The following is a 27661-nucleotide window of genomic DNA, read 5'->3' on the forward strand; positions in this document are numbered from 1 at the left end:
CCTGCTCTGAGCAGGAGCTTACAGGCCACCGTCCCTGGGTGACCCTGCAGCCATCTTTCGGCCACCATGGAGACCATTGGCAAAACGCGACTGCAATCGCATTGTGCCGATGGGAGCAGAGAGGGAGCTCCCTCCCTCTGCGATGCCCATTGATGTTGCTGTCACTATTCACAGCGGCATCAGAGGGGTTAAATGCCCTGTCACCGATCGTGGGCATTGCTGCAGGGTGTCAGCTCTCAAAGAGCAGACACCAGTATCTGATCCCGGCGGCACTCAGCGCAAGCCCACGCGATCATCACGCCGTATCTGTATGGCGGTTTGCAGCAAAACAGCTCCCGCAGCGCCATACAAATATTGCGCATGATGGGAAGGGGTTAAAATGTTTAGAAAACCATATATCATTTCCTTTACACTTCAAACTGTCTCTTCAGAGAGAATGATGACTAGAACTCTAGTGCCACCTATAGGAAGTAGCAATCCTAAAAGTCAATATCGACCCTCTAACGAGCCTTGTCACATGACTTAGGATAAAAGCCAAAAGCAAAATCTCAATTTGCAGACACTGTGTTTGGGGTACTGCCCCTCGTCAATGCAAAGTGTGAGATCTGGTTTGGCTGGGTGAGAGGCGTCTGACCGGGATCCAAAGGGTAACGTTTCTCCATGTGGAGAGTGATATGTCAAGCCTGACATGCCAAGGTGAGGAGACTTTCAAGCTGCAATGCTGATCTGGGAAACATGTCAGGCTTGACATGTCAACATCTTCCATTACACTCATGTGTGGGGACGTGCCTCCTCTCCTTTAATATGGGAAAGAAATGTGTTTTTGCGTCAGCGCTAGAATATGATTATGTGGATATAGACGCACATTGTAATTTAATAAAGCCGCGTTGTCCTTGGCACATCCATTGTATATTCATGGTGGCCAGGATATGTTACCATAAAGAAAGCTACAGAAATATACAATGATTGAGAGGCATGAAAACTGTCCTTTGTTGCCTTTGGCAACCAATCACAGTGCAGCTTTCATATTACTAGAGTAGGTTAAGAGATGAAAGCTGAGCTCTGATTGGTAGCTATGGGCAACAAAGACAGCTTTAATTGAGGCCTAATAATGAGGCCTGTGTGTAGACGACACCAGTATAACTCATACCTGCTAATGGCATCCGACATCGCTCCCAGACTGCTTAGTGAGAAATAACGATCATTATGCTGAAAAAAAGCTGACAATCATATTCCATCCATAATAAGGCTGCAATTCTAGGCCTTGGGTCATGTGGCCGAACTAACAGCATCGTAGGTAGAACAGAACCAGCACCCTGCGAGCCTAGAAAGCCAGGCCCAACATGATGGCAGGGAGCTGTTAGGATGATACTAACAGCCGCGATGCATCTTGAAGGCCCAACTGGCCGCCATGTTTGTATGACTGAGAAGTCCAGCATAGGCGATTGGTAATTTTCTATTACACTGTACCATTACAGTTTTACAGTGTACTGTACAAACAATCAAGTGATTGCAGGTTCAAAGTCCCCTAGTGAGACCAATAATAACATTTTTTTAAAAAAATGGAAAAAATAAAATAATAAAAATATTGAAAAAAAATATATAAAAAGGTTCAGATCGCCTTTTTTTATCAGAACATAAATAAAGTGTAAAAAAATTAAGAAAATGTGGGTATCCTTGTTTGCGTGTTCGTCCGAATTAATAAAATATCATAACATTGGTCCTATTTGGTGAATGCAGAAACAAAAAAAAAGATCAAAATGGCAGAATACCTGTTTTTTGGGTTCACTTTGCCTCTCAAAATAAAAAAATAAATACAAAGACAAAATATTAGAAAATAATTGAACCCAAAGTGGTAATGATAAAAACTAGAGCTCATATTACAAAAACAAACTCCGATAGTGCTGTATCAACCAAAAAATAAAAAAGTTATAGCTCTTGGAAGGTGAGGAGGAGAAAAATCGAAAGCAAAGAGGACTACACTGGGTGCGATGCTATTACCCAGGAGTACACGTAAACCCGCAGCTAGTCATGAATATACTTATATCATTCTTGTCATTAGTTTGGGTAACAAGGCCCACGGTCCATCCGGAATCTGCAACCATAAGACAGATGACATAATATGGCAGCAATTCAGTTGTGTGAATCTTCCCTCTAAAGTGTTAGAAGAACATGAAGCATGGGAAAAAAATAAGTGCTACAAACCCATATAACAAAAAACGTAGGTATTGTGATGCTGAGTCACTTCTCAAGGACAAGCAGTGAGTCAGGATGGTCAAGGAGTCCAAGGTCAAAAGCCATGAGGGTGGGGCGGGGCCTGACTGCCATGGAGTGAGGACGCACGTTGCCTGAGCTCCCCTCAAGCCCGGATGTTAACTACAAATACCGCCTGCAGTAACTTGCTCTATGCCGCCTAGACAGAAGACTCACACTCTGGAGCCTTCCTCCGCTTCCTCCGGGGGCTCCCGCTCACGAGGCTCTATAGCGGGATTCTTCTCCGGCCCTCCGGATCCCAGGCGCTCGGAGCCGACGGGGAAAATGGCGCCGAAGCCGCAGCGTCCCTTCCCCCCTGAAGGCTGCCACTAAGGAGAAGAGAGGAGAGCGCGGAGTGGAGGGTGGATGCTGGACACAGCTGTCGGGGCCAGGAGATAGTCCTGTGAGTACACCTAGCCGGACGAACCCCACAGGAACCCCGCTGCTCACTGCTGGGGAGCGGGGGGGGGGGTCCCAGGGGGAGGCCGAGAGAAGGGAGCGGAAATCGCGGCTCCTCTCACGCAGACATCACTTATAGGGGTCCATATGGAGGAGGCCTGCCCTGAGACAGCCAGCCTGGAGGGCACCATAATGGCACGAGGATGGGGATTTCTGCCCCATATCCCCCAGAACTCCCTTGGCCTCTGACTTTCACAAGCCTGGACCCTCTGACGATTTAGGGATGGAGATCCATGAGAGACACGTGGGGGGAGAAGAGAGGGCGCCCAGCTTGCCCCCGAACCTCAGGGGATCAGGAGAGTCCAAAGACTTTCAGGCTATAAAAGATTTGATTCCGGCTCTCCCAACCAAGGCAGATCTGGATCTCGCTATCTCCAAGCTGGAGCAGTCCTATAGACAGGAGATAGAGACTGTACGGGAGGACTTGAACACTGTGAAAACCAGAGTGACCGACACTGAAACGGCCCACCTCTCCCTGGAACGCAGAATCCAGGCTTTGGAGGAGCGAGCTGAGGACGCTGATGCACAAAGGAACGACCTATATTTGCTCCTTGATGACCAACAGAACAGAGACAGAAGAAACAATATAAGGCTTAAAGGTCTCCCAGAGGACTGGCCGTCCTCCACACTGCAGGATACTGCCAGGGTGATATTTAATAAAGTCTTAGAGCGCCCAGATGATTCGCCTTGTCCCTTTGACCGTGTTCACAGGGTCTTCCGTCCAGGTCGGGGCTCGCTTGACCCCCCCCAGAGATGTCCTGTGCCGTCTCCACTATTTTACCGACAAGGACACTATAATACAAAAAGCATGGGCACATGGTCCTGTGGAGTTCGACGGGGCCAAGATTAAACTATTCCCAGATATCTCAAGTCGCACCCTAGCAAAGAGAAGAGCTCTATACTCCCTATTGGTCAAAATCAAGGAGAAGGGAGCATCCTATCGTTGGGGGCATCCCTTTCATGTGATCATACGCAAGGGCACAGATAACTTTCTCCTCAAAAAACACCACGAACTTTCGGACTTGTTTCAATTCTTGGATACGGATCCTATTGATGTTCCGGACTGGCTGACAATACGATCGGGGGACTACGGCCCCCTTCGGGGGGGGTGACAGAGGACGACCCCCCAGACTCCCCCAGAGGAGACGTCCTCGGGCATCGGAGAGGGAGCCGTCGAGCGCTAGGGAGGAGGATGTCACTCCCATTTGAGAGAAGACGAGGGATGCCTGCTGTCCTGTCTCTCTGGACTTTGTATTCTTACAGAGTCCTTGACCCTTAAGGGTCGGTCATATGTTATACCTGTTGTTGATTTCATTTGCCTCCTGCCTAGATACCCACATGGCTTTTGTATTACTTATGTGATTTTTGTTTATATAGTTCCAGGGTTTTACTAGGTATCAGGGCAGCATAGATATGGGTTCTCCCTTCTATATACTACTGACTGTCTAATACGTGAGTTCCAATAGAATATTATATAGTCATGTACAATTGTCTCTTGTCTAGAGGCGGGGCTAATAAGGCTCAAGATATATAGGCGGCAGACTAGGACTTCCAGTCGGGGAGACCAGTGGCCTAGACTGGCTGCTGGGGATCACCCCTAAACGTGGGGAAAAAATATCTCTGGGCTTGGGGGGTCCAATCACTGCGCGGTGGTGATTTACCCGATCTCCCGTTTCCCTACTGCAGACTCGGGCCGGTACCGAAGTCTGCAAGCTTGATATAAGCTTTTTCTACCACTAACTTCTGCATTTTATTTTCTCTTTCTCTCTTTCTTTTTTCATTTTGCATTTCTCCTTTCTTTATTTCTACTCCACCTCTTCTCTGCTGGTCGATCCCCGGACTATACTTTTCTATTGCTCCCCTCCTTCCCCCCTAATTCCCTGAAGTCTCTCCTGCATCCTTAGTTCACAATGGAGACCAATACCAGGATCCTGCCATCGGAACTTAAGATAGGTACTCTCAACGTGAAAGGCCTACATAGTCCAGGTAAGCGATCGATACTTCTGCATCTTTTAGGGAAAAAAAAAATACATGTGTTTTTTTTTTACAGGAGACGCACTACACGACCCATAAACCGTTTAAATTGTCAGACAAAAGATATCCTACTGTATACCACTCCCCGTCAGATGATCCCAGATCTAAAGGAACTGCCAACTTAATTTCCGGTTCACTGGGCTGGGAGCCAATTGAATTCCGATCAGACCAGGAGGGGAGACTGGCAATGCTCAAGGGGAAAGTAGACTCTCAGCTTTTCACATTTGTCTCTCTTTATCTGGCTAATACGAAGCAATGTCCCTCGTTACTCGGATACCTTGAACAGATAGAAGCATTTGGGGAGGGTAGGCTGGTGATAGGGGGTGACCTCAATTTTGTACTCGACCCGTTACAGGATGCCTCTGTGGGCTCCGCAGGAATGTCTTTAGCCGCTCTGAAGCGGATAAAGAGAAGCCTATACGAACATCAACTTATAGACACATGGAGATTGACACACCCTGGGGATAGGGATCACACTTTTTACTCAAGTGCACATTATGTCTATTCACGTCTGGACTACTTTTTCCTGCAACATTCAGGCCTGAGTTCCCTGTTAGATGTGACCATTGACCCGATCACATTCTCCGACCATGCATTGGTGACACTTACTATAGCTATGACGGGCTACAAGGTGAAAAGTAATCATTGGGTTCTGAACTCCTCCCTACTAGCGGACGACATGGTAATGACAGACATAGCTTCCTCCTTAAAAGACTATTTTCTGTACAACGTGGGGACGGCCAGCTCGCCCAATGTGGTGTGGGAGGCACACAAATGTGTGATCAGAGGTGTGTTTATAAAGCATGGGGCGCGTTTGAAGAGCGAGAGGGAGCAAGAGGTGGAGGGCTTAGTGGCAGAGATTCATAGGCTAGAGACGAGTCACAAGGCCCGACAAGACCCTCAGACTCTTGCACTTCTCCTGCAGGGACGAGAGAATTTGAAGGCGATACTGATGTCTAGAGCTAAGGCTTCCCTGGCCAGGTGTCGGAGACACTTTTATGAATTCGGGAATAAATCTAGCAAGACTTTGGCTAGGGCCTTGCGAACGCAGCGGGCGAGGGGTTTTGTCCCCCAGGTCCTGGATGCTGGAAACAAAGTGGTATCCACTCCACTCGAGATTGCCTCAGCCTTTAGGGATTATTACGCCAAGCTCTATTCCCTTGGGGGTGCGGCCTCCACGGGCGGTTATAATACTACTAGACTACAGATGAGGGCATACATTGAAAGCTCAGGTCTGCCTAAAATTTCAGAAAGCAATTTAAACGCATTGGAGAACCCCATATCGGCAGAGGAATTATTGGAGGCTGTACACCAGTTGCCTAACGGTAAGGCTCCTGGTCCTGATGGCCTTCCGGTGGAATATTACAAAAAGCTGCTTCCTCAGCTTTCCTCCCCCTTTCTATCTGCCTTTAACAACGTTGCGGCCGCTCCGGAGGCTGTGCTCCCTGGGGATGCCCTTAGGGCTAACATTGTGGTTATTCCTAAAGAGGGTAAAGATCCCTTAAAATGCACCAGCTATCGTCCAATATCCCTCCTTAATGCAGATCTGAAATTATTCACCAGAATCCTGGCAAATAGATTATCTCGCCTTATGGGAGACATAGTCCATCCAGACCAGGCGGGCTTCATGCGGGGGAGAGAGGCTCGGGACAATACTGTGAAGGCCCTGAACCTTATCTATAGGTCGAAATCAGACAGTATCCCACTGCTATTACTTTCTACAGACGCCGAAAAGGCATTCGACCGGGTCAATTGGGATTTTATGAGAGAAGTACTAAGACTAAGGACTAAAACCTTCTATGTCGCGCTGGATTGAGGCACTTTATAGTTGTTAATCAGCCTTTAAATGGAGTGCAATCGGAAAGTTTTCCAATTTTCAATGGCACGCGACAAGGTTGCCCCCTTTCACCTTTGATATTTATTCTGACACTAGAGCCCCTCCTACGCCACATAAGAAGTAACCCAGACGTGACGGCTCCGAGAGCCAGAGTAACCTCTCATAAAATAGCAGCTTATGCTGACGAACTCTTATTTTTCATCACCAACCCAGTGGTCTCTCTCCCGTGCCTGTTGTCCGAGCTGGACAGATATTCAGCTTTGTCCAACTTTAAGATAAACTGGTCCAAATCAGAGGCTCTCAATATAAATCTTCCTGATAAGACGATGACGAGCCTTCGGTCGAGCTTTAAGTTTCGTTGGGCGGGGTCCTCCTTAAAATATCTGGGAATTAATTTGACAGCCGACTTGGACCTGAAGTATTCTATTGAAGAAGTTGCGGGAGGACTGTCTTAGATGGTCAAAGGGTCATTTTACTTGGTTTGGGAGGTGTGAAATCCTGAAAATGAACGCTCTTCCGCAGGCCCTCTACCTCATACAGGCAATCCCAATTAGGGTCCCGGAATCCTTTTTTTAGGGAGTTCTCCTCTCTTCAAACCAGATTTATTTGGGCAGGAAAACCAGTCAGATTGGCCAGATCCATGCTGTGCAGACAAAAGTCAAAAGGGGGCTTGGGTCTTCCGGACCTGAAAACTTATTATGCTTCCACACAACTGGTTAGGGTAGTAGACTGGTGCAGACATGGTTTGATTAAACAATGGGTGGGCATAGAGCAGAGCTTCACGGACATCCCCTTGCAGGCCCTTCCGTGGTTGCCTAGCGTTGCTGACCTTGGCTTGAAAGCCCACCCTACTATTGGTCCCACCTTGCGATGCTGTTCCTCTACACGGATAAGATCACGTTTAATTCCTTACCCGTCACCCCTGACCCCAATCCTCAGATCCCATGACTTTGGACCTGGTCTGGTAGATCCGATTTTTCGGACATGGATCATGGAGGGACACTTCAGAGCGGGACAGTTTATCAGGCACTCTACCTGGATGAGAGGGGGAGATATCCGGTCGGGACTAGCACTGTCCCAACTAGGACCCTGGAGGATGATGCAGTTGAGACACTATATGAAATCTCTCCTGGAGGCCTCATTATTTTCAGGCCCACCCACTACATTTGAGAGAATATGTTTGGAACGGGAACCCCTTTCCCACTCATTATCGGTGATAAAATCCATACTGGTTAATTCGGACTTACCCCCACCACGTTTCCTACTGTGTTGGAAGATTTACACATCCAACTCACCCCTGAACAGAGAGAGCGAATTCTGACCCTGGCCCATAAGACCTCAATTAGCTCCAGCCTCCAAGAGGCGAACTACAAAATATTGATGAGGTGGCATAGGGTCCCCCAGAGGATCCACTCTTTGTTCCCAACTGTAGAGCCAACCTGTTGGAGGTGTGGGAAGGAGGAGGGGACTTTCCTACATGTCTTTTGGACCTGCGAGAAATTGAATCGTTTTTGGGCAGATGTAAAGTGTATAATAAAACGAGTCACAAAGACGGAACAAAAGTTGGGTCCGGAGCTTTTTCTGCTCCAACTTTCCTCCTACCCGACGAAGACTTACAAAGTCTCCCTTTTACGTTTTCTGGTGATGGCTGCTAGAGCTTGCATCCCACAGTGCTGGAGGTCCCCCTCTCCACCGAGTATTAGCATGTGGGTGAATAAAATAAATGACCTGATGCAGATGGAGGATCTGACTGCGTCCCCCTCAAGAATAATTATACGGAGTTCTTTGGCACCTGGTATCAGTGGTCCAACTTTAAAGTCTCCACAGAGTATCCTCTATTGCTGTTGGGGGATTGAACAGCTTCCTATGGAGACTAACCTCGTTCCCTGACCCCCCCCACCCCGCCCTCCCCTTCTCCTTGACCCTGTGGCTCCTCCCTCCCCTCCCCCTTTCTGCTCCCTTTCGCTTCTCTATACTTTTCTCTATATCCTTTCTGCCCTCTATAATCTTTCCCTTTTTCTATTCTTTTTTTTTTTTTTCCCTCAATAACCAGCTTCAGGCTCAGACCAGAAACTGGCTTTACGGTAGTCTATGGCCTCTGGCCCTATCGACAAGAGTGGATAGATTGGTTCACCATATTTGGGTAGGACCACATAAAAAAAGGGCAATAAAAAAGATGTTGTTCAATGAAAGTTGTTAATTTTTTTTTTTTTTATAATTGTTGAATATAATCCCATTCACATTGAGTTATGCAAGGTCCACACTTTGGCCACTAAGATACATATATCCACTTATGCTTGGTACTAGGGAGTTCTTATATGGGCTTCTATGATGTCGGACAGTACGAATAGGGGATTAAGGTTCGGTACCAGCGGTTATCTGGCGGTGATCCTTTGTATGTCTTGGGATGTTTTATTCTGTTTTATGACAGTATTTGGATGTATTGCTTTTGCCCTTTGATAAAAAAAAAAAAAAAAGCCATGAGGGTAAGTCATAAACAAAAGGAAGAGACAAAGGTGTAGTCAGGTAACGGTCTGAGGTCAAAATACCAGAAAGATAGTGGATCAGATCAAAGGGGTTAAACAGAAGGATGGTCAGAACGAGATCCAAGGTCAGGCAACGAAAGATCAACAACCAGAACACAAGACACAGAGAGACAAACCAAACACAGAACTGAATCTACGTCTGGCAGATGTCTGGGAATAACAGCCCAGCTAAGTTGCCAGGCAATCACCGGGGACAGGGAACACCTAGAGACAGCCAGCACCTCCCAGTCTCAGATTGGACAGCCGAGCTGTCAATCAAAACATTGACAACTCAGCACATCCCTGCACCAGACTGGACACTGAGCTGGCAATCAAAGTACTGACAGCAAAAGCATGCCCCTGTATCAGATTGGACGTCTGAGCCTTCAGTAACATCCCAGACACACTGAGGGATGGAACCGTGACAGGTATAGAAACATACAAAAACTTAAAAAAGGTACCTATATAAAGGGGGTCATGCAATACTGAATAACAATTCATATGGTTTGGTGTATTGGTAGGTCTAGTATTTAGTTTTGTGCTCTAATGTAATTTTTAAATATTTTTACTACAATTTTCAGCCAAATAGATTAGATGTCCTTTTTTCTTTTGTGTGCTAACTTTTCTCCATGGTGCATGCTTTTTTCCTTCCCATACACATTCTACTAAGTGAGAATCTGGGTGAAAAATAGAAAAATTCTTAATACCACCTTAGGACTTATTTACAATGTGTGTCATGGGTCACTCTGGTGGAGAGCATGACATTAATTGGGGCCTTTAAAATAGTCGAGATCTTATAAAATGGGGTCTACTTAGCACACAAAACAGCAGCCAAGCCAGTGTGGAGTTTCCCTTGTAACTCAGCAGTCTGGGCTATAAACGACAGTACCACCACCATTTCTAGAGTTCTTAGAGTGAACGCTTCAGTTTCAAAAGATCCTAATAGATCCTTAAAAAATATTTAAAGGGGGTGCAACTGTTTTAGCATGTGATGGTAAACAGCCATCACTTAATTATCACTGGGATGGGACCCCTGGGACCACCATCTGAGATTGGGAATGAAGGAGCCACAGCGCCGCTTTAGTGCCTCAACCTCTTCCCAATTTTCCACTGCACAAGAGTGTTCCTGTTCCTGGCCTGCAGAATGGCGGTGGCTCCAGTTAAGTGATTCAAGCGGGGAACATCACTGTGAAGGAAACAACTGTTGAGGGAACACAGCGCTGATTAGCAGTGCTGCCCCTTAATTTTCAAGGTCAGTGGGGGACACCAGAGGTCGAACCCCCAGCTATCGTGAGCTTTAGCGAGACCACCCTTTCCCTATCTAGATCTGCAAACATGGTCCAGGAATGATCCAACAAGCCGCAATAAACTCTCGGAATAGTTCTCTCACCTAGACATCTGTTTTCTGACTGGTATGTCATAAGCACGGATGACATTCACCAGGACCTTAATGTCCCCGTCAGAAAGGTTCTGAGCAGTGACCTTCTTCCGCTCTTTTCTTCTGGGCTTCAGTGGACGCTTCGGTTCCGCTAACTTGAAGAGATCCATTCCCAGGATCCTGAGACGTGAGTAGAAACCATTATTGATCTGTATATTACATCATATGCCTACAAGTCTAACTATACAGCAGTCCTCAGGAGAGCCCTCTTGAGATGGCTTGGAGAAGGACAAGAGAATGGACAGCGACAGGTGCAAGTAGTAATGAACATATTTCACTTTGAAATTCAAAAATATTCATCGTCATGGTGGGAGACAGGACTGTAGTCAAAAATGGTGGACGGGAGGTTGGCAAAAGTTTATCAGATACCAGAAAATAAATGAAACTACAATATGCCAGATTTACACACTGATTTAATCTACTCTTTGTGAAAATATGCTAATAAAGTGCTCAGTGCACCCTGGGTGAGGCCAAACAGTTCATAGCATCTTCCCACCTACACCTTTTACAACTGTCTCTGCTCTTCACTGGCTCCTGTAAAAACAAAGCTGTGAATCAAGGAACAGGAGGGCAGAGAGCGATTGAAAATGAATAGGGGAAAGGTGCACTGAATTGTTGGCCACACCGAAGGTGCACCAAGCACCTCATTAGCAGCCAGTCTTCTAGATTTGTATCCTGATCCACCTTCTTTGCATTGTGCGAATCATTATGGCTATTGCACCATAGCATTATTACATTATGAATGTATCTTCCAAGCCATTTTCCAGAGCAGTGGTCTTCAATGTATGCCTCTCCGGCTGTTGTGATACTACAACTCCCAGCACTCCATATCCAACATGCTTGGGGTTGTGGTTTCACAACCTCTGTAGTTACAGGATATAGACCACTGTTTCATTGGCATCTATGAGGACTGCAGTATAGGACTGACACTATGTATCACTATTGTACAAAACACCACCATAAAGTTGTTACAAAGTTGCAAAAAAAATGGAAATGTTGAAATAAATTAGCGGTTGTAAATGGAAAACACGTGATTGTGATTTTAAAAGACATATTACCCAAATTTAGAAAATATTACATGAAACCATTTTAAAAATTCTAGGATCCCAATGATCTCAGGTCCCATCAATGTGATACAACCATAGTTCAATTACACAGGATTAAGAAATGGCTGAGAAAAGACTACGATGCCGCTCATTGTACCAGGACCTGTGGATGATGAGGCTCGTCAGCCATGTTCAAATACATGAGGTTATAGTACAACCTTGCATTTTATGGCAACTTTATGGTGAGAGTTTTTTTTTTTTTTTAACTTATTCCTACACAGGCAATAACCAAGGGGTGCAGGAGTGGAATTTCATAGCTGTAGCACATTGGTAAAGGTGGTATGGTATATATGGTGTATATATGGATATAGCCTTGGTTTATTGCCAGTGCAGTGAAGATAAAACAATGATGGATGACATACCCCGAGCCACCAGAACTTAGTATACAAGGCAAAGCAGAAGTAAGAGAGTATAAATATAGATCAAAATAACATACAGACACATGGAGAAATGACCACAACATACTAAAGGATGAGACAACATGTCAGTGGTACAAGGCCTCATTGCTGGGGTAACAAGTGGTTATTGCAGGTCATAAAACGGTTTCTTAAAAGAGTTTGTCCACTTAAATATATCTATCTTCCGATGTGTTCCTTTTATGAATGTATACAATTTACTACTATATTTTTATATCCAGGCTCGGACTGGCCCACCGGAGGACAGATGAATCCCCGGTGGGCCCCTATGCAGGAGTTAGCTTCCCATGACCCTACATGAGCAGTAATTGGCACAGTACACTTAAAGCAACATATACAGACAAGGGCAGCATCTCATTATTCATTTAAGAAACGACCCAGTTTTTTAGTATTATTATTATAAAGAAGCATAGGCAAATTTACGAAAAAGGGCTTGTAAAAATTCCATTTAGCTGAACTGTGGGATGCCAGAGTCAATATCAATGGTGGTCCCTTGGCACCCCAGTCCAACACGGTTAATATCTAACCAGGTCTTGGTAGCGCTACAAAAAAATAGCCAGGACAATCAGCACTGTATGGGGTTACATGGTCATCGCTCTCCAGTTTATAAAACACCTCTAGAAATATTTTGTGCGTACATCAATGGAAAGAAGCTGCAGGACAAGACACAGCCATGTGGAACACGAAGGGTCTGGAAGGACTATTGATTGATGGGGTTCTGTGGCGGTTGAACACCCACTCATCACATGGTGCCTACACTAAGGAAAACTCTTTAAATAAGCAGCATTTTGATCATTTGCATTGATAATTTTTGTATACATACAGTACAGACCAAAAGTTTGGACACACCTTCTCATTTAAAGATTTTTCTGTATTTTCATGACTATGAAAATTGTACATTCACACTGAAGGCATCAAAACTATGAATTAACACATGTGGAATTATATACTTAACAAAAAAGTGTGAAACAACTGAAAATATGTCTTATATTCTAGGTTCTTCAAAGTAGCCACCTTTTGCTTTGATGACTGCTTTGCACACTCTTGGCATTCTCTTGATGAGCTTCAAGAGGTAGTCACCGGAAATGGTCTTCCAACAATCTTGAAGGAGTTCCCAGAGATGCTTAGCACTTGTTGGCCCTTTTGCCTTCACTCTGCGGTCCAGCTCACCCCAAATCATCTCGATTGGGTTCAGGTCTGGTGACTGTGGAGGCCAGGTCATCTGGCGTAGCACCCCATCACTCTCCCTCTTGGTCAAATAGCCCTTACACAGCCTGGAGGTGTGTTTGGGGTCATTGTCCTGTTGAAAAATAAATGATGGTCCAACTAAACGCAAACTGGATGGAATAGCATGCCGCTGCAAGATGCTGTGGTAGCCATGCTGGTTCAGTATGCCTTCAATTTTGAATAAATCCCCAACAGTGTCACCAGCAAAGCACCCCCAAACCATCACACCTCCTCCTCCATGCTTCACGGTGGGAACCTGGCATGTAGAGTCCATCCGTTCACCTTTTCTGCGTCGCACAAAGACACGGTGGTTGGAAGCAAAGATCTCAAATTTGGACTCATCAGACCAAAGCACAGATTTCCACTGCTCTAATGTCCATTCCTTGTGTTCTTTAGCCCAAAAAAGTCTCTTCTGCTTGTTGCCTGTCCTTAGCAGTGGTTTCCTAGCAGCTATTTTACCATAAAGGCCTGCTGCACAAAGTCTCCTCTTAACAGTTGTTGTAGAGATGTGTCTGCTGCTAGAACTCTGTGTGGCATTGACCTGGGCTCTAATCTGAGCTGCTGTTAACCTGCAATTTCTGAGTCTGGTGACTCAGATAAACTTATCCTCAGAAGCAGAGGTGACTCTTGGTCTTCCTTTCCTGGGGCGGTCCTCATGTGAGACAGTTTCTTTGTAGCGCTTGATGGTTTTTGCAACTGTACTTAGGGACACTTTCAAAGTTTTCCCAATTTTTCACACTGACTGACCTTCATTTCTTAAAGTAATGATGGCCACTCATTTTTCTTTACTTAGACTTTGTATTATGGCAAGAAAAAAGCAGCTAACAGTCTATTCAGTAGGACTATCAGCTGTGTATCCACCTGACTTCTGCACAACACAACTGATGGTCCTAACCCTATTTATAAGGCAAGAAATCCCACTTATAAAACCTGACAGGGCACACCTGTGAAGTGAAAACCATTTCCGGTGACTACCTCTTGAAGCTCATCAAGAGAATGCCAAGAGAGTGCAAAGCAGTCATCAAAGCAAAAGGTGGCTACTTTGAAGAACCTAGAATATAAGACATATTTTCAGTTGTTTCAAACTTTTTTGTTAAGTATATAATTCCACATGTGTTAATTCATAGTTTTGATGCCTTCAGTGTGAATATACAATTTTCATAGTCATGAAAATACAGAAAAATCTTTAAATGAGAAGGTGTGTCCAAACTTTTGGTCTGTAGTGTATATAAATACAGAATATGCCCAATGGAATAGTTACAAGAAATATGTCATGGCATTTACTGCCCCCAATCAGAACACATGGGGTATGTTGTGGGTTTTTCATGGATGCCTGTATGGCCCCAAAGCAAAGCTTCAGCGCTGATAAGGCTGTTTTGAAAGGATATGCAAATGAGCCTAAAAGTGCATTAAGGGTGGCTTGATTCCCTCTGTGCTGAGATAATCTTATAAATGTTCCCCTGCTGTGTACTGTGTAATGGATGTGTCTGACCATACAAGAACATGGTCTGATCATACCACATCTCCTGGGCAGGGAGAAAGCAAAAGAGTATACAGACAGGACAGCAGGGATCACAGCTGATTCTTTCTGTGTGATATGTGAAATGTGAAACATTTAACCAATGTTTTACCTCACAGAAAGAACCAGCTGCAATCCCCTGCTGTAATATCTGTATACTCTTCTTCTTCCTCCCTGCCCAGGAGCTTTGTTATGATCAGATCATGTTCCTGCATGGTCACACACAGCCATTACACAGTACACCGCAGGGACACATTTATAAGATTATCTCAGCGCAGGAACATTTTTTTATACACATCCAATTGTGGAACTTATTATTATTCAAAGATCTATTGAGTAAAATGTACTTTGTTCGTTTGAAAACCCTTTAAGTTTGTGACATTTGAAGGAAAAAAAATTACTTCGGTGGCTCCCAAATCATTTTACACAACCTGGACAATGTCTGGGAATCCATTGTAGGAAATGAGACATACATAGCTCATCTTACCCAAGAGTAGGAATATCCTCTTCAACCACCAAGTCAGAAAGAATGAAATGATGTTTAGCTATCAGGAACCGATTTATCACAGATTCCCTAACCTGACAACATGAAAAATAAAATTAGGTATCACTTAAGTAGAAAGCATCAGTTCCTCTGCGATATGTTGTAATCACCTAGGCTTCACTCGTCTTTGGTCTTGTATCACAATGTGTTGACCCCATATAAATTCCGGTCTAAGAGGAGGTCTAGGAATTCTATATTGACGTGGTAGTCTTAGGATGGGTCATCAACATCAGCTTGGTGGGGTCAGATAATGGCAACCCCTCCAAACAGCTGTTTGCAGCTCCTGGAGTGACTAAATAGAGTGTATGGAGCCGGAAGACCACCACAGCTCCACACAATGTGCAGTGGCCATTCTTGGGTACTGCGGCTCAGATTCTTTTGAAATGAATGTGAGCGGAGTTGCAGTACCAGAGAATGGCCACTAGACAGCGTATGGAGCTGGGGTGTATATTGTGTATATTTAGCAGCAGCAGGAGCTGTAAACAGCTGATTGATGGGGGAACCGGTTGTCTAACCACCAAGGATTTGATATTGCTGACCTAGAATAGTTCATCAACATCCGACTTGGACAACATTTCAGGTACACAGTCCAATAACAAGTTCAGCACTGTTGCAGATGCATAAAAATTATTTTGTCTACACTCCCTGACAGAAGTTATGTGGCTTATCCATGTTATGTAAATAAAAGCTTATAACCTGACGTTAAATTCATCCATTGGTTTTATAAATTACTCTTTTGAAAGCTGAAACCCTCCCAAATTTGGTTTAGGTTAAGAAAATAAATTGGCATCAATGCTGAAATATTGATCATTTAATGAACACAGAATGGTCAGATTTTGGCAAGACAAAAGTTTTGTCGCCCTCAGAAAGTAATGTGATATTCAAACAAATAATTATCTTTAAATACAAATATATGTTGCATAACATTGGTGAATGAAGTTGTGGTGCTATTAGTTTAGCTATTAGCTATTATTTAATATTTTGTGTGACTTCCATGAGCTTGAAGGACGGCATCCATGCGGTTCAACAATGATTCATACAATTTATTAATGAAGTCATCAGGAATAGCAGAGAATGCCGTCTTACATGCTTCCCAGAGTTCATCTAGATTCTTTGGTTTTGTCTTCCAAGCTTCCTCTTTCATCCTACCCCAAACACGCTCAATGATGTTCATGTCTGGTGACTGGGCTGGCCAGTCCTTCAGCACCTTGATCTTTTTTGCCTGGAGGAACTTTGTTGTAGAGATGGATGTATGAGATGGAGCACCATCCTGCTGCAGAATTTGACCCCTTTTATGATTTGGAGTGTAAGAGGTAGCTAATACTTCTTGATATTTTAGGCTATTGAAATTGTCTTCCACCTTGCAAATGTTTCGCACACCCCCATATTGAATGTAACCCCAGACCATGATCTTTCCACCACCAAATGTAACTGTTTTCTGGGTGTATTTTGGATCCATACGGGCTCCAGTAGGTCTCCTGCAGTATTTGCGGCGGCTGTGGTGTAATTCTACTGAAGATTCATCAGAGAAATCCACCTTCTGCCACTTTTCCAGCGTCCATCTGTTTAGCAGGCTGTGGGACTTTGCAAACGTTTTGTATTTGCCTTTTGTTTAGTGCTGGCTTCTGGGCACTGATTTGACCCTGGAGGCCATTTCGAGACAGAATCCTACAAACTGTTCTAGTTGACACAGGGACTTGAGGTGACCGGGCCTGTTGGAGGTCTTCTGCAGTGGAAGAGGGGCTTGCTTTGGATTTTCTAAAGAACAAACGTTCCTCCTGAGCAGTTGTCTTGCGGGGTCTGCTGGACCTGGGCTTGTCAAACACATCTCCAGTCTCTTCAAAACTTTTTTTAATTCTTTGTACTTGACGCTGAGACACATTAAAGGTGCCAGCCTCCTCTGCAGTGGATCTGGTCCTCAGCCTTTTGATAATCAAGGCTTTGGTCGCAAGGTGGATTTTTGGCATGTTGTCAGAGCTCAAGTTGCAGTTCAAGTGAAGGTCTGGGGTGCTGGGTTTCTTTTTATACACACCCACTAATTAATCGATCATTTACTGAGCACTGGTGAGGATGTAAACTAGGATTGGGTGATATGACCAGGCGACAAAACTTTTGTCTTGCCAAAATCTGACCATTCTGTGTTCATTAAAGGATCAATATTTCAGCATTGATGCCAATTTATTTTCTTAACCTAAACCAAATTTGGGAGGGTTTCAGCTTTCAAAAGAGTAATTTATAAAACCAATGGATGAATTTAACGTCAGGTTATAAGCTTTTATTTACATAACATGGATAAGCGACATAACTTCTGTCAGGGAGTGTATACCACATTATGTACAAAAACTTCATGGGTGCCAATAACGATGAGCAGGACTGTACATCATCGGGCATGATTTACCTTGTGGAGATATTTGGCAACCATAATCCGATGTGTATCCATATGTGTTTCTGCAGTGCCAACATCCTGGTCCTGTAATTTCTTCTCATATTCCTAAAATATTTAAAAAAAAATAAAAAAAAAGACAAAAATTCAAAAAAGCACAACATAAATCTTAGGACCAGGATTATGTTTTAGACTTCAATTTATGCTTATTTTCTGTAAAAGTCAAATACTATGGATAATTTTCAGCTATGATTGGTCTTGGCCACCGGAGGACCATCCGAGGAGCCCAGGTTCTGTCAACAGTGTGGTCCTAACACAACAGGGATCATCTGAAGCTGCAAATAAAGCACAGAAAAGATGCTTGGCTCATCACTTCCAGGAGGATCCTACATGTCTGTTGTAGTAAATATCCATATATTTGTTTTCGGAAATTTGAACAAACCTGGAAACCAAACCAAATCTTAAATCTCTGCTTTGTATCGCACCTCTGTAATTCTTACTGGATATTTAAATATAAATGAATAGAGATCGGGGGGTTGGATGAGTTTGAGGTCTGGGCTCTGTGTGGCTGGTCAAGTATTTCCACACTAAACTCATTCAACCATGTGTTTATGGACCTCGAACACAGGGCACAGTCATGGGGAGAGGAAATGTTCTCCTGGCATTTACCAAAGCCAGACTCGTCCATCACACACCAGATAGAGAAGCGAGATGCATCCCTCAAACAGAACACGGTTCCACTGCTCCAGAGACCAGTGTTGGCACCTTCATATCACTCCATTGAATGCTCAGCATTGTGCTTGGTGATGTAAGGCCACATGTAGCCACTCAGCTATGAAGTACCGGGTGGGGGGATCAGTGTTTGTGCTAACGTTAATACCAGAGGAGGTCTGGACTCTGCAGTTATGGAGTCAGCAGAGCATCGTTGACTTTTCTGCCCTATGCTCCTCAGCACTCGGTGACCCCACTCTGTAACTTATGTGGTCTTCACTTAGTGGCTGAGGTTCCTTCCACTTGTTAATAATATCACTCACAGGCAATGAATTTAGCAGATAAGAAATGTCATGAACTGACTTGTTACACCGGTGGCTCCAATTACAGGACCATGCTGGTGTCAGCGAGCTCTTTACCACCAGCCATTCGGCAGACAGCATGGCGAGAGGTTGGATGTTCTAAACCGGGGGACAAGGAACTGAATGAAAGACCTGAATTTAATGATAAATACTTGTGTCCTATCAAGAAAAGGGAAAATGGATGGAGCTCACCATGCTGCGAGGTAATCGATGTCCAGGATGGAGATACATGTAGAGGGTGCCATGAAGAGGAGGAAGGAAGGAATCCGGCACAATCATCCAACGTTAAATTCCAGTTTATTCAAAGGCCATTAAAACCAAGGATCCCGTATAAAACCGGTTACAGTTTCTTTGGACCCCTGATTTTAATGACTTGTGAATAAAATGAATTTTAACGTTGGATGGTTGTGCAAGATTCCTTCCTTTCTCCTCCACTTGTGTCCTATCACCTGTGTCCCTATAGGGTACATAGCTGTAAGATATACATACAATCTAGTATTCCTCCCTCTATATAAATGTAGAACTGAATCTTTTTACCAAAAATATCTTGTCTGGGATTTCTCTCTCCTTTATTGGCACCATCTTGTAATTGCGGAATTCTGAGACCTCCTGGTTTCGAAGCTGGAGAAGACGGAACCGTTTTGACCTTCTGAGGTCGTCATCTGATACAAAGTCAAACTCCTTCTGCAGCTGCTCCAGTCTGAAGAACTCTGGAACATAAGTGTCCCCCGTATTTCCAATCTAAAGAAAAGGGAGAACAAATTGATGGAATAGATCCAGAGCATCCTGAATCCAGGAGATACAGAAGAGGGACCAAGCAATGGCTCATTTCTTAGTGTTTAGAAGAAAATAAAGGGGTCTGTCTTACTAATGGCTAGAACTTTATTCTGTAAGATCATACAAAACCGAACAATCCTCGTCCCACTTACTTATTCCTACAGATACAGGCAGTGCCATTATTCCTGCCTTTGTATTGAGAAGTCAATAGGAAAAAATTCAAAGGATATCAGAGGCATCAAGTATCTAACAGCGATATATAGTATACTACTAATGGTAGTGTAAATTACATTTAAAGCAGATCTATCACCAGATTGAACAGTTCAATTTGCATAAAATTATTAAATATATTTTAGACCTTATGAGGCTGGTGTACTTACTTTAAAAATCCATGTTAGAATGGGTATATAATCCTGATATTAAAATGAGCTTTTACTGAGTCCACTTAAAGAAAGAAATAGCTCATGAGTCCAAGTGTATTCAATTTCCGCTCGCACAGCCTGACTGCCAGCTGCAGCTTGTACTGAGCAGTGGGAGATCTCAGGAGGGACATTGAGGAGCTGTTATTGAGTTTAGGTGATTGAAGAATAAGTTAAAGGAGCGTTCCAATATTGGACAATACCTTCTTAGGTGCTAGTGTGCCCCACATAAAAAAAAAAAAAAAGTATACAGTGGCCGCTCATAGGCGTACATAATGTCACGCGAATGCAGGTAGCCACAGGGCCAACAATGCTGGAACAATGTTCGTTCAAGAAAGGAGTATACTTTTCTATTTTATGTGGGGCACGCTAACATTGAAGAGTGGCCAACTCATTTACATTTTCAAAAAGGACAGTCATTCGGAAATGGATTTGCACAATAAGCACACCAGTCCCATCAGGTCTATAAAAAAAAAAAAAAAATCTACAGAAACCTTAGACCTGGTGAGTCTGCTGTACTTACTGTGAAATAGGTTTGTGAAATATGGTGACAAATCCACTTTAATCATAGGACCCGTATTAAGAGTCACACAGCATATATCTCTCACCATAATGAGCTGCATAAGAGCTGCATTGTTAGGGTCATTGGGGTCGAGCTTGGATTCTGCTGCCCACTTGGCTAGTTTCTTCATGTCAGTCAGTCCAGATGCTCCAATACAAGACACGGCATCCATATTGTTTAAGGCCCTGTCAATGAAGATTACCATTAAGATACGACAAAAAATATTTTCTCTATAAAAGAGGAAAACTATGTCTAAACGACTAGCAGTTCTCTGAACGCTGAGCCCTGTATAACCCCGCCCACACCACTAATTGGCAGCTTTTGTGTACACTGTGCATAGGCAGAAAGCTGCCAATAAGTGGTGGGGGCGGGGTTATAGAGAGAAGTAGAACTACATAGCCTGAGACAACTAGTCCTTTAATGATAATTTATTGCTGATAAAACATGGATTTTATAAAAAAAAAAAACCACACAGCCCAGTAAGTGACATCCCTGGAAATAGCGTCTCTGCCCCTACATCATGCTGCTCTTAGAATACATAGCAAAAACCTGCTGACAATTTCCCATTAAAGACTTCTAATAAGGGTGACTAGACCGTAATTCCGTATGGAGTATGCTCCCCCTAGTGGTAGCTGTAGGCAGCCAAAATTCTAGCATTTTATTCTAGATTATAATGGGATTTCTGTGGCAAAATGCAAAGCTCTGACTCTTATAAAATGTCATAGGTGTGTAAGGATTGACAGACAGTCATATGGAGTCCGGCTGTAGAAGGTCGATGCATTTGGCCTTACAAACATCTCCCTTTTATGATTCCTCTCTCTTTATACCTTTCCCTTTAGGACTCCAAGGTATCCGCACCTTTCTGCACTTCCTTGCTATGTCCTTGCTATGTCCTTAACCCCTTTCCGACATGATACGTACTAATACGTAACAGCACCCTGGGCCTTATGGACCAGATACGTATTAGTACGCATCTGCGATTCCGCCCACACACAGGCACACAGGATTATCTTAGCTGACACCCGGTGCTATGTGCTGGGAGCGGTCCCACAGCTCCATTAACCGAAAAATAAAAAAGTTATAGCTCTCAGAATAAAGCGATGCAAAAAATATTCTTTTTTTCTATAAAATAGTTTTTATTGTGTAAAAGCGCCAAAACATAAAAAAAACTATATAAATGTGGTACCGCTGTAAACATACTGACCTGAAGAATAATGCTGCATTATCAATTTTACCACACGCAGAACAGCGTAAAAAAAAAAAAAAACTTCCTGAATTGTTGGTTTTTGTTTATTCTGCCTCCCAAAAATCGAAATACAAAGCGATCAAAAAATGTCACGTGCCTGAAAATGGTACCAAAAAACGTCAACTCGTCCTGCAAAAAACAAGCCGTTACATGACTGTTGGCTGAAATATGGAAAAATTATAGCTCTCAAAATATGGCGATGCAAAAACTAGTCTTGCCAAAAAAAAAGCGTCTTTCAGTGTGTGACAGCTGTCAATAATAAAAACCCGCTAAAAATCTGGTATCTCTGTAATCGCACCGACCCGAAGAATAAAGTCGTCTAGTCACTTATACAGCATGAGGAAAGGCGTAAAAAATAAACTCTAGGGTTAGGGTTGTGCCAGCGTTAGGGTTATGTTGAGGTTAGGACTTTTTCAAAAGTAAAGAAAAAAAAATTACAATATGGCGATTAGTGTTGAGCACAAGTGCTCGCTACTTGAGTTTGCATCGGGTGCTCGGGTATGCACAAAGTATCGCGGGTACTCGAGTGACATGCTCGAGTCTCCGTCCCATATGCTTCGCGGGCAAAAAAAACCTGGTGGGGATGGCCTGCCATGCACAAGCGATCCCCGCATGTTTTTTTTTTTGGGTGTCTAACAACCATCAAACTCGAGCACCCGTGATACATGGTGCATACCTGAATACCAGATGCAAACTCAAGTAGCGAGCACTTGAGCTCAAGACTAATGACAACTTATTCAATATGATGACCTAATGTTAGCAATTTCTGTGTCGTACCTCTGGGTTCAAAATGTTCACTATACCCCTTGATAAAATCCTTGGGGAGTCTAGTTTCCCAAATGGGGCTACTTGTGGGGGGTTTCCACTATTTAGGCGCATCAGGGGCTCTCCAAACGCAACATGACATCTGCTCTCAATTCCAGCCAATTCTGCGTTCAAAAAGTCACACAGTACTCCTTCCCTTCTGAACCCTGACGTGCGCCCAAACAGTGTATTTTCCCCACATATGGGGAATCAGCATACTCAGGAGAAATTGCACAAAAGTTTTTGGGGTCCATTTGCTCCTCTTACCATTGTGAAAATAAAAAATTTTGGGCTAAAACATCATTTTTGTGGAAAAAGTTTGATTTTTTTATTTTCACGGCTCCATGTTATTCAAGCAAATTTTACATTCAAAAAGTCAAATGGTGCTCCTTCCCTTCCAAACCCTGTCATGCGCTCAAACAGTGGTTTTCTCCCACATATGGGGTATTGGCTTACTCAGGAGAAATTTCACAACAAATGATATAGCGCAAGGTTTCCTGTTACCCTTATGAAAATGCAAAATTGGGGGCTGAAAAACATTTTGTGGGAAAAATGTGAAAATGTTATTTTTTACGACTCAATGTTATAAACTTCTGTGAAGCACCTGGGGGTTCAAGGTGCTCACCACACTTCTAGATAAGTTACCTTAGGGGTCTAGTTTAGAAAATGGTGTCCCTTGTGGGGGGTTTCCACTGTTTAGGCACATCAGGGGCTCTCCAAACGTGACATGGCGTCCGCTAATTATTCAAGCAAATTTTTACATTCAAAAAGTCAAATGGAGCTCCTTCCCTTCCGAACCCTGCTGTGCGCCCAAACAGTGGTTTGCCTCCATATGGGGTATTGGCGTGCACAGGAGAAATTGCACAACAAATTTTGAGGACCATTTTTTCCTGTTACCCTTGCAAAAATAAAAAAATTGGGGTCTAAAGTAACCTTTTTTGTGAAAAAAGTTAAATGTTCATTTTTTTCTTCCACTTTCCAAAAATTCCTGTGAAGCACCTGAAGGGTTAATAAACTTATTGAATGTGGTTTTGAGCACCTTGAGGGGTGCAGTTTTTAGAATGGTGTCACTTTTGGGCATTTTCTGTCATAAAGGACCCTCAAAATCACTTCAAATGTGATGTGGTCCCTAAAAAAATGGTTTTGTAAATTTTGTTGGAAAAATGAGAAATCGCTAGTCAACTTTTAACTCTTATAAACTTCCTAATAGAAAAAAATGTTGGTTCCAAAATTGTGCTGATGTAAAGTAGACATGGGGAAAATGTTATTTATTAACTATTTTGTGTAACATATCTCTCTGATTTAAGGGCATAAAAATTAAAAGTTGGAAAATTGTGAAATTTTCTTAAATTTTTCCCAAATTTCTGATTTTTTTCAGAAATAAACGCAAGTGATATCGAAGAAATTTTACCACTATCATGAAGTACAATATGTCACGAAAAAACAATCTCAGAATCAGCGGGATCAGTTGAAGAGTTCCAGAGTAATTACCTCATAAAGTGACAGTGGTCGGAATTGTAAAAATTGGCCCGGTCATTAACGTGCAAACCACCCTCGGGGGTTAAGGGGTTAAATACCCTCAGTTACTCAGAGAGTTTGCTGGTGATAGCATGTTATACCTATTCTAGCCTGGGATTCTAATAGTCGACTAGAATTACATTGGAGTTTCTTTGTTGCGGAGCTTTCTCCTGTGTCATCTTGGAGCTAAGTGTATTCCCTTGCTTATTTCCCCTGTATGTACTTTAGTTGTAGTGGGGCTGACTTAGTGCTCACCCCTCCCGCTCCCTACCTAGGGCCTAGCCTTAGGGTCAGCTAGTGCTGGGTTTCCTGCTCGGCGATAGGTGCAGAACCTATTTAGGGTCTATAGGGGAGTTAGGGTTTGTTGCTAGTTCTGTTTAGGGGTCTCCACTCTTTCCTTACCTAGATTTAGGGCTCCCTCCCCTTTTCCCGTCGTTATATGCTGGGTTCTCCCCATATCTAGAGTAACATATAATATGTTATCAAATTTATTGGTATAATTTTTTTTTACCCCATTTAGATTAAAAGAAATATATAAAAAATGGATGTTAAAAGGCGGAGCAAGCATTTAATAAAAAAATAAATAAGAGGGTATAACACGTCTTGTAATGGCATATTCACTTACCTCTGAACATTTTGTTGTGAAAGAGGGGGAACTAGTGGCACCCCATTCTCCCCAACTGCCCAGGATACACAGCATGCAACTTTTCCAGATGTCATCAAAGCTACTTTATTACTTCCATCAGCCTCAAAGGAAAAGGGAACATCTATTTAAGAAAAAAAAAAGGTAAGGGAGGAGGGAGGTGATTAATAGTTACTCACATGGAGGAGACCACTAAAGCAGTCACTCCATTCACTGGTGTCCCCCTCCAGGGCCGGCATCAGCACACGGCGTACCCGGGCAAGTGCCGGGGCCCTGGACCATCAGAGGGGCCCATTTGCTGTCGGGGCCCGGGCCGCTTCCCCGGCATCTGTGCAGCCAGGACCGCCGGTGCTGCTTGATTGCCGGCACTTCACCAGATATGGCCTTTAATTTTGCATGTGTGTCGCCCCTGTCGCGTCATTGCTAGCAGACACAGCCGCACTGTGCACTGCCATGTGTGAAGTGCCAGGCAATCAAACACCGCCAGAGGTCCTGCACAGATGCTGAGGGAGCGGCCCGGGCCCCGACAGCGAGTGGGCCCCTCTGATGGTCCAGGGCCCCATGTCTGTGGCACGCCAGTGGCGCTGCACAGATGAGGGGGAGCAGCCTGGGCCCTGACAGTGAGTGGGCCCCTTTGATGGACCAGGGCCCCATGTCTGTGACACACCGGCGACCCTGCACAGATGAGGGGGAGCAGCTTGGGCCCTGACAGTGAGTGGGCCCCTCTGATGGACCAGGGCCCCATGTCTGTGACAGGCCGGCAGCCCTGAACAGATGAGGGGGAGCCACCCAGGCCCCGACAGCGAGTGGGCCCCTCGGATGGTCCAGGACCATGTCTGTGACACGCCGGCAGCCCTGAACATTGCACATGGCAGAGGAGCTGGACTGGAGACAGGACCGGGGGCAGGTGAGTGAGGCTTGCCAGCTTCCCCAATCCCCATATTAAAAATATTTCTAATGTGTGTGTATGATGTAAATGTATGTGTATGTCAGTGTGTATGACTGTGTATATATTTATGTCCATTTTATGTGTTTTTAAGAATTTGTGTTCAAATATGTATGTATGTCATGTGTACGTATCTGTGTACGTATCTGTGTATGTGCATATCTGTGTACCATGTGCATGTGTCTACATGTCTGCGTACCGTGTGCATGTGCATGTCTGCGTACTGTGTGCATGTCAGCATATGTGAAGGGCTGGGCCCTGTGTTATATGGTCCAGCGAGGGCTATAACAGGAATATACTTAGTTTATTTTCTTAGCATTCCCTACAGTTAGAATTTTTTTTAGAGTCTGAACAACCTATTTAAGACGCCTGGCGCTGGATTATTATCAATAGATAGTCAATAGAGTTGAGCCAAAAAGATTAGCAGGACCCTAATCTGGGGTCTACGTTGGTACTAAGTGACAGCTGTATAAGGGCCCTTAAAAATTTTTCTAATGCCAGCATCCTAGGCCTCTCTTGTGAATACAAGACCCTATGATATGAAATGTAATGACTAGGACTCATGTGACAATAAGGGGCCTTGAAATTACAAGAGCTGCCCAAGATGCCGGCCGCGGAGTTTCGCACTCTCTTCGTCTGGCTGTCACTTAGTACCGATGTGGATGCCAGACCATGGTCCTGCTAATTTTTATGCTCCAGCTGCCAACTACAGAATGTTCTTCTGCTTCACCATCGTAACCACTTATTGACTGCCAAAATGCCTTTTTATGGCTGTCACAAAACTGGCTCCATCACCTGAATTTGGTGCCCCTTGTAAATATTAAGTCTCCTCATACTGGTGTTCCAGACCTGGCATGTCACTCTTCCCAACGGAGAAACCTCATCCCTTAGATCCCAGTCTTAGCCCCTCACCCAGCCAAAGCAGATCTCACACTTTTTACTGACGAGGGGCAATACCCCGAAACACCATGTCTACAAATTGAGATTTTGATTTGGCTTTTATCGCAAGTCATAATTCAATGCACATTAAAGGGTCGATAAGGACTTATAGGATTGCTACTTCCAATAGGTGGCACCAGAGTTCAAGTCCTCTTCCTCTCTGAAGAAACAATTTGCATATTTAAGTTCCCAGAGGAGCAAGCAAGGTATTTAAGTCTCCTCATACTGGCGTGCCAGAGCTGGCATGTCATTCTCCACAAGGAGAAACCTTACCCCTTAGATCCATGTAAAATATTGTCCCACTTGGCTAATTAAAGGTCAGAAAACACAGCAGGTTTAGGATACAGTATTTTGCCACTTACGCTTTCCTAATTGCTGTGTTAACAAAGAAAGTAGTAGGACTGTTCATTTCCATTGGTCCCAGCGATCACACAATCACAGGGTGACTGGCTATGTTAACTTGCTGAGCCAGCATAGCCCTTGTCAGGACCATTTTCCACTGTAACTGTGTAAGGGTATGACCTTGTTTTCCCCCTTGAAAAAACAAGTTTTACTGTGTGAATTCTGTTCTGTGTCTTTCGTATATATCGTGTCATGTGAACTGTAATGTACAGAGTGTTCTAACGTATTATAGTGTATAGTAATGTAGGACGTAATGTAATGTATAGAGTAAAGGCCCCGTCACACTAAGCGATATCGCTAGCGAGATCGCTGCTGTGTCACGGTTTTGGTGACTCACCAGCGACCTCACCAGCGATGTCGCTATGTGTGACACTTTGCAACGATCAGGCCCCTGCTGTGAGGTCGCTGATCGTTGCAAAGTGTCCTGGACCATTTTTTTGGTCGTTGGCCTCCCGCTGGCCAGCACACATCGCTGTGTGTGACCAGCGGGACCAACGATCTGGCTGGTAAACATGGTAAATATCGGGTTACTAGGGGCACGCGCGCACTTAGTAACCCGCTGTTTACCATAGATACCACTCTGCTACGGTG

General features: G+C 44.0%; 1 protein-coding gene across 2 annotated transcripts in view; it reads right to left on the minus strand.

The window, feature by feature from the left end:
* CC2D2A (coiled-coil and C2 domain containing 2A) overlaps nucleotides 1–27661 on the minus strand; it is a 162296-nt gene that overhangs the window by 48856 nt on the left and 85779 nt on the right. For both annotated transcript variants that reach the window (XM_073647301.1, XM_073647312.1), the window contains 6 exons: nucleotides 24766–24907; nucleotides 20619–20757; nucleotides 19352–19555; nucleotides 17757–17849; nucleotides 15302–15393; nucleotides 10499–10666 (listed from right to left, as the gene is read on the minus strand). In XM_073647301.1, coding sequence (XP_073503402.1) covers nucleotides 10499–10666; nucleotides 15302–15393; nucleotides 17757–17849; nucleotides 19352–19555; nucleotides 20619–20757; nucleotides 24766–24907 — 838 coding nt within the window. The remainder of the gene's footprint in view (nucleotides 1–10498; nucleotides 10667–15301; nucleotides 15394–17756; nucleotides 17850–19351; nucleotides 19556–20618; nucleotides 20758–24765; nucleotides 24908–27661) is intronic.

Source organism: Phyllobates terribilis, unplaced genomic scaffold (assembly GCF_046119375.1).
Source record: "Phyllobates terribilis strain yellow unplaced genomic scaffold, ASM4611937v1 Scaffold_1__5_contigs__length_1240528914, whole genome shotgun sequence".
NCBI classification, from domain to species: Eukaryota; Metazoa; Chordata; class Amphibia; order Anura; family Dendrobatidae; genus Phyllobates; species Phyllobates terribilis.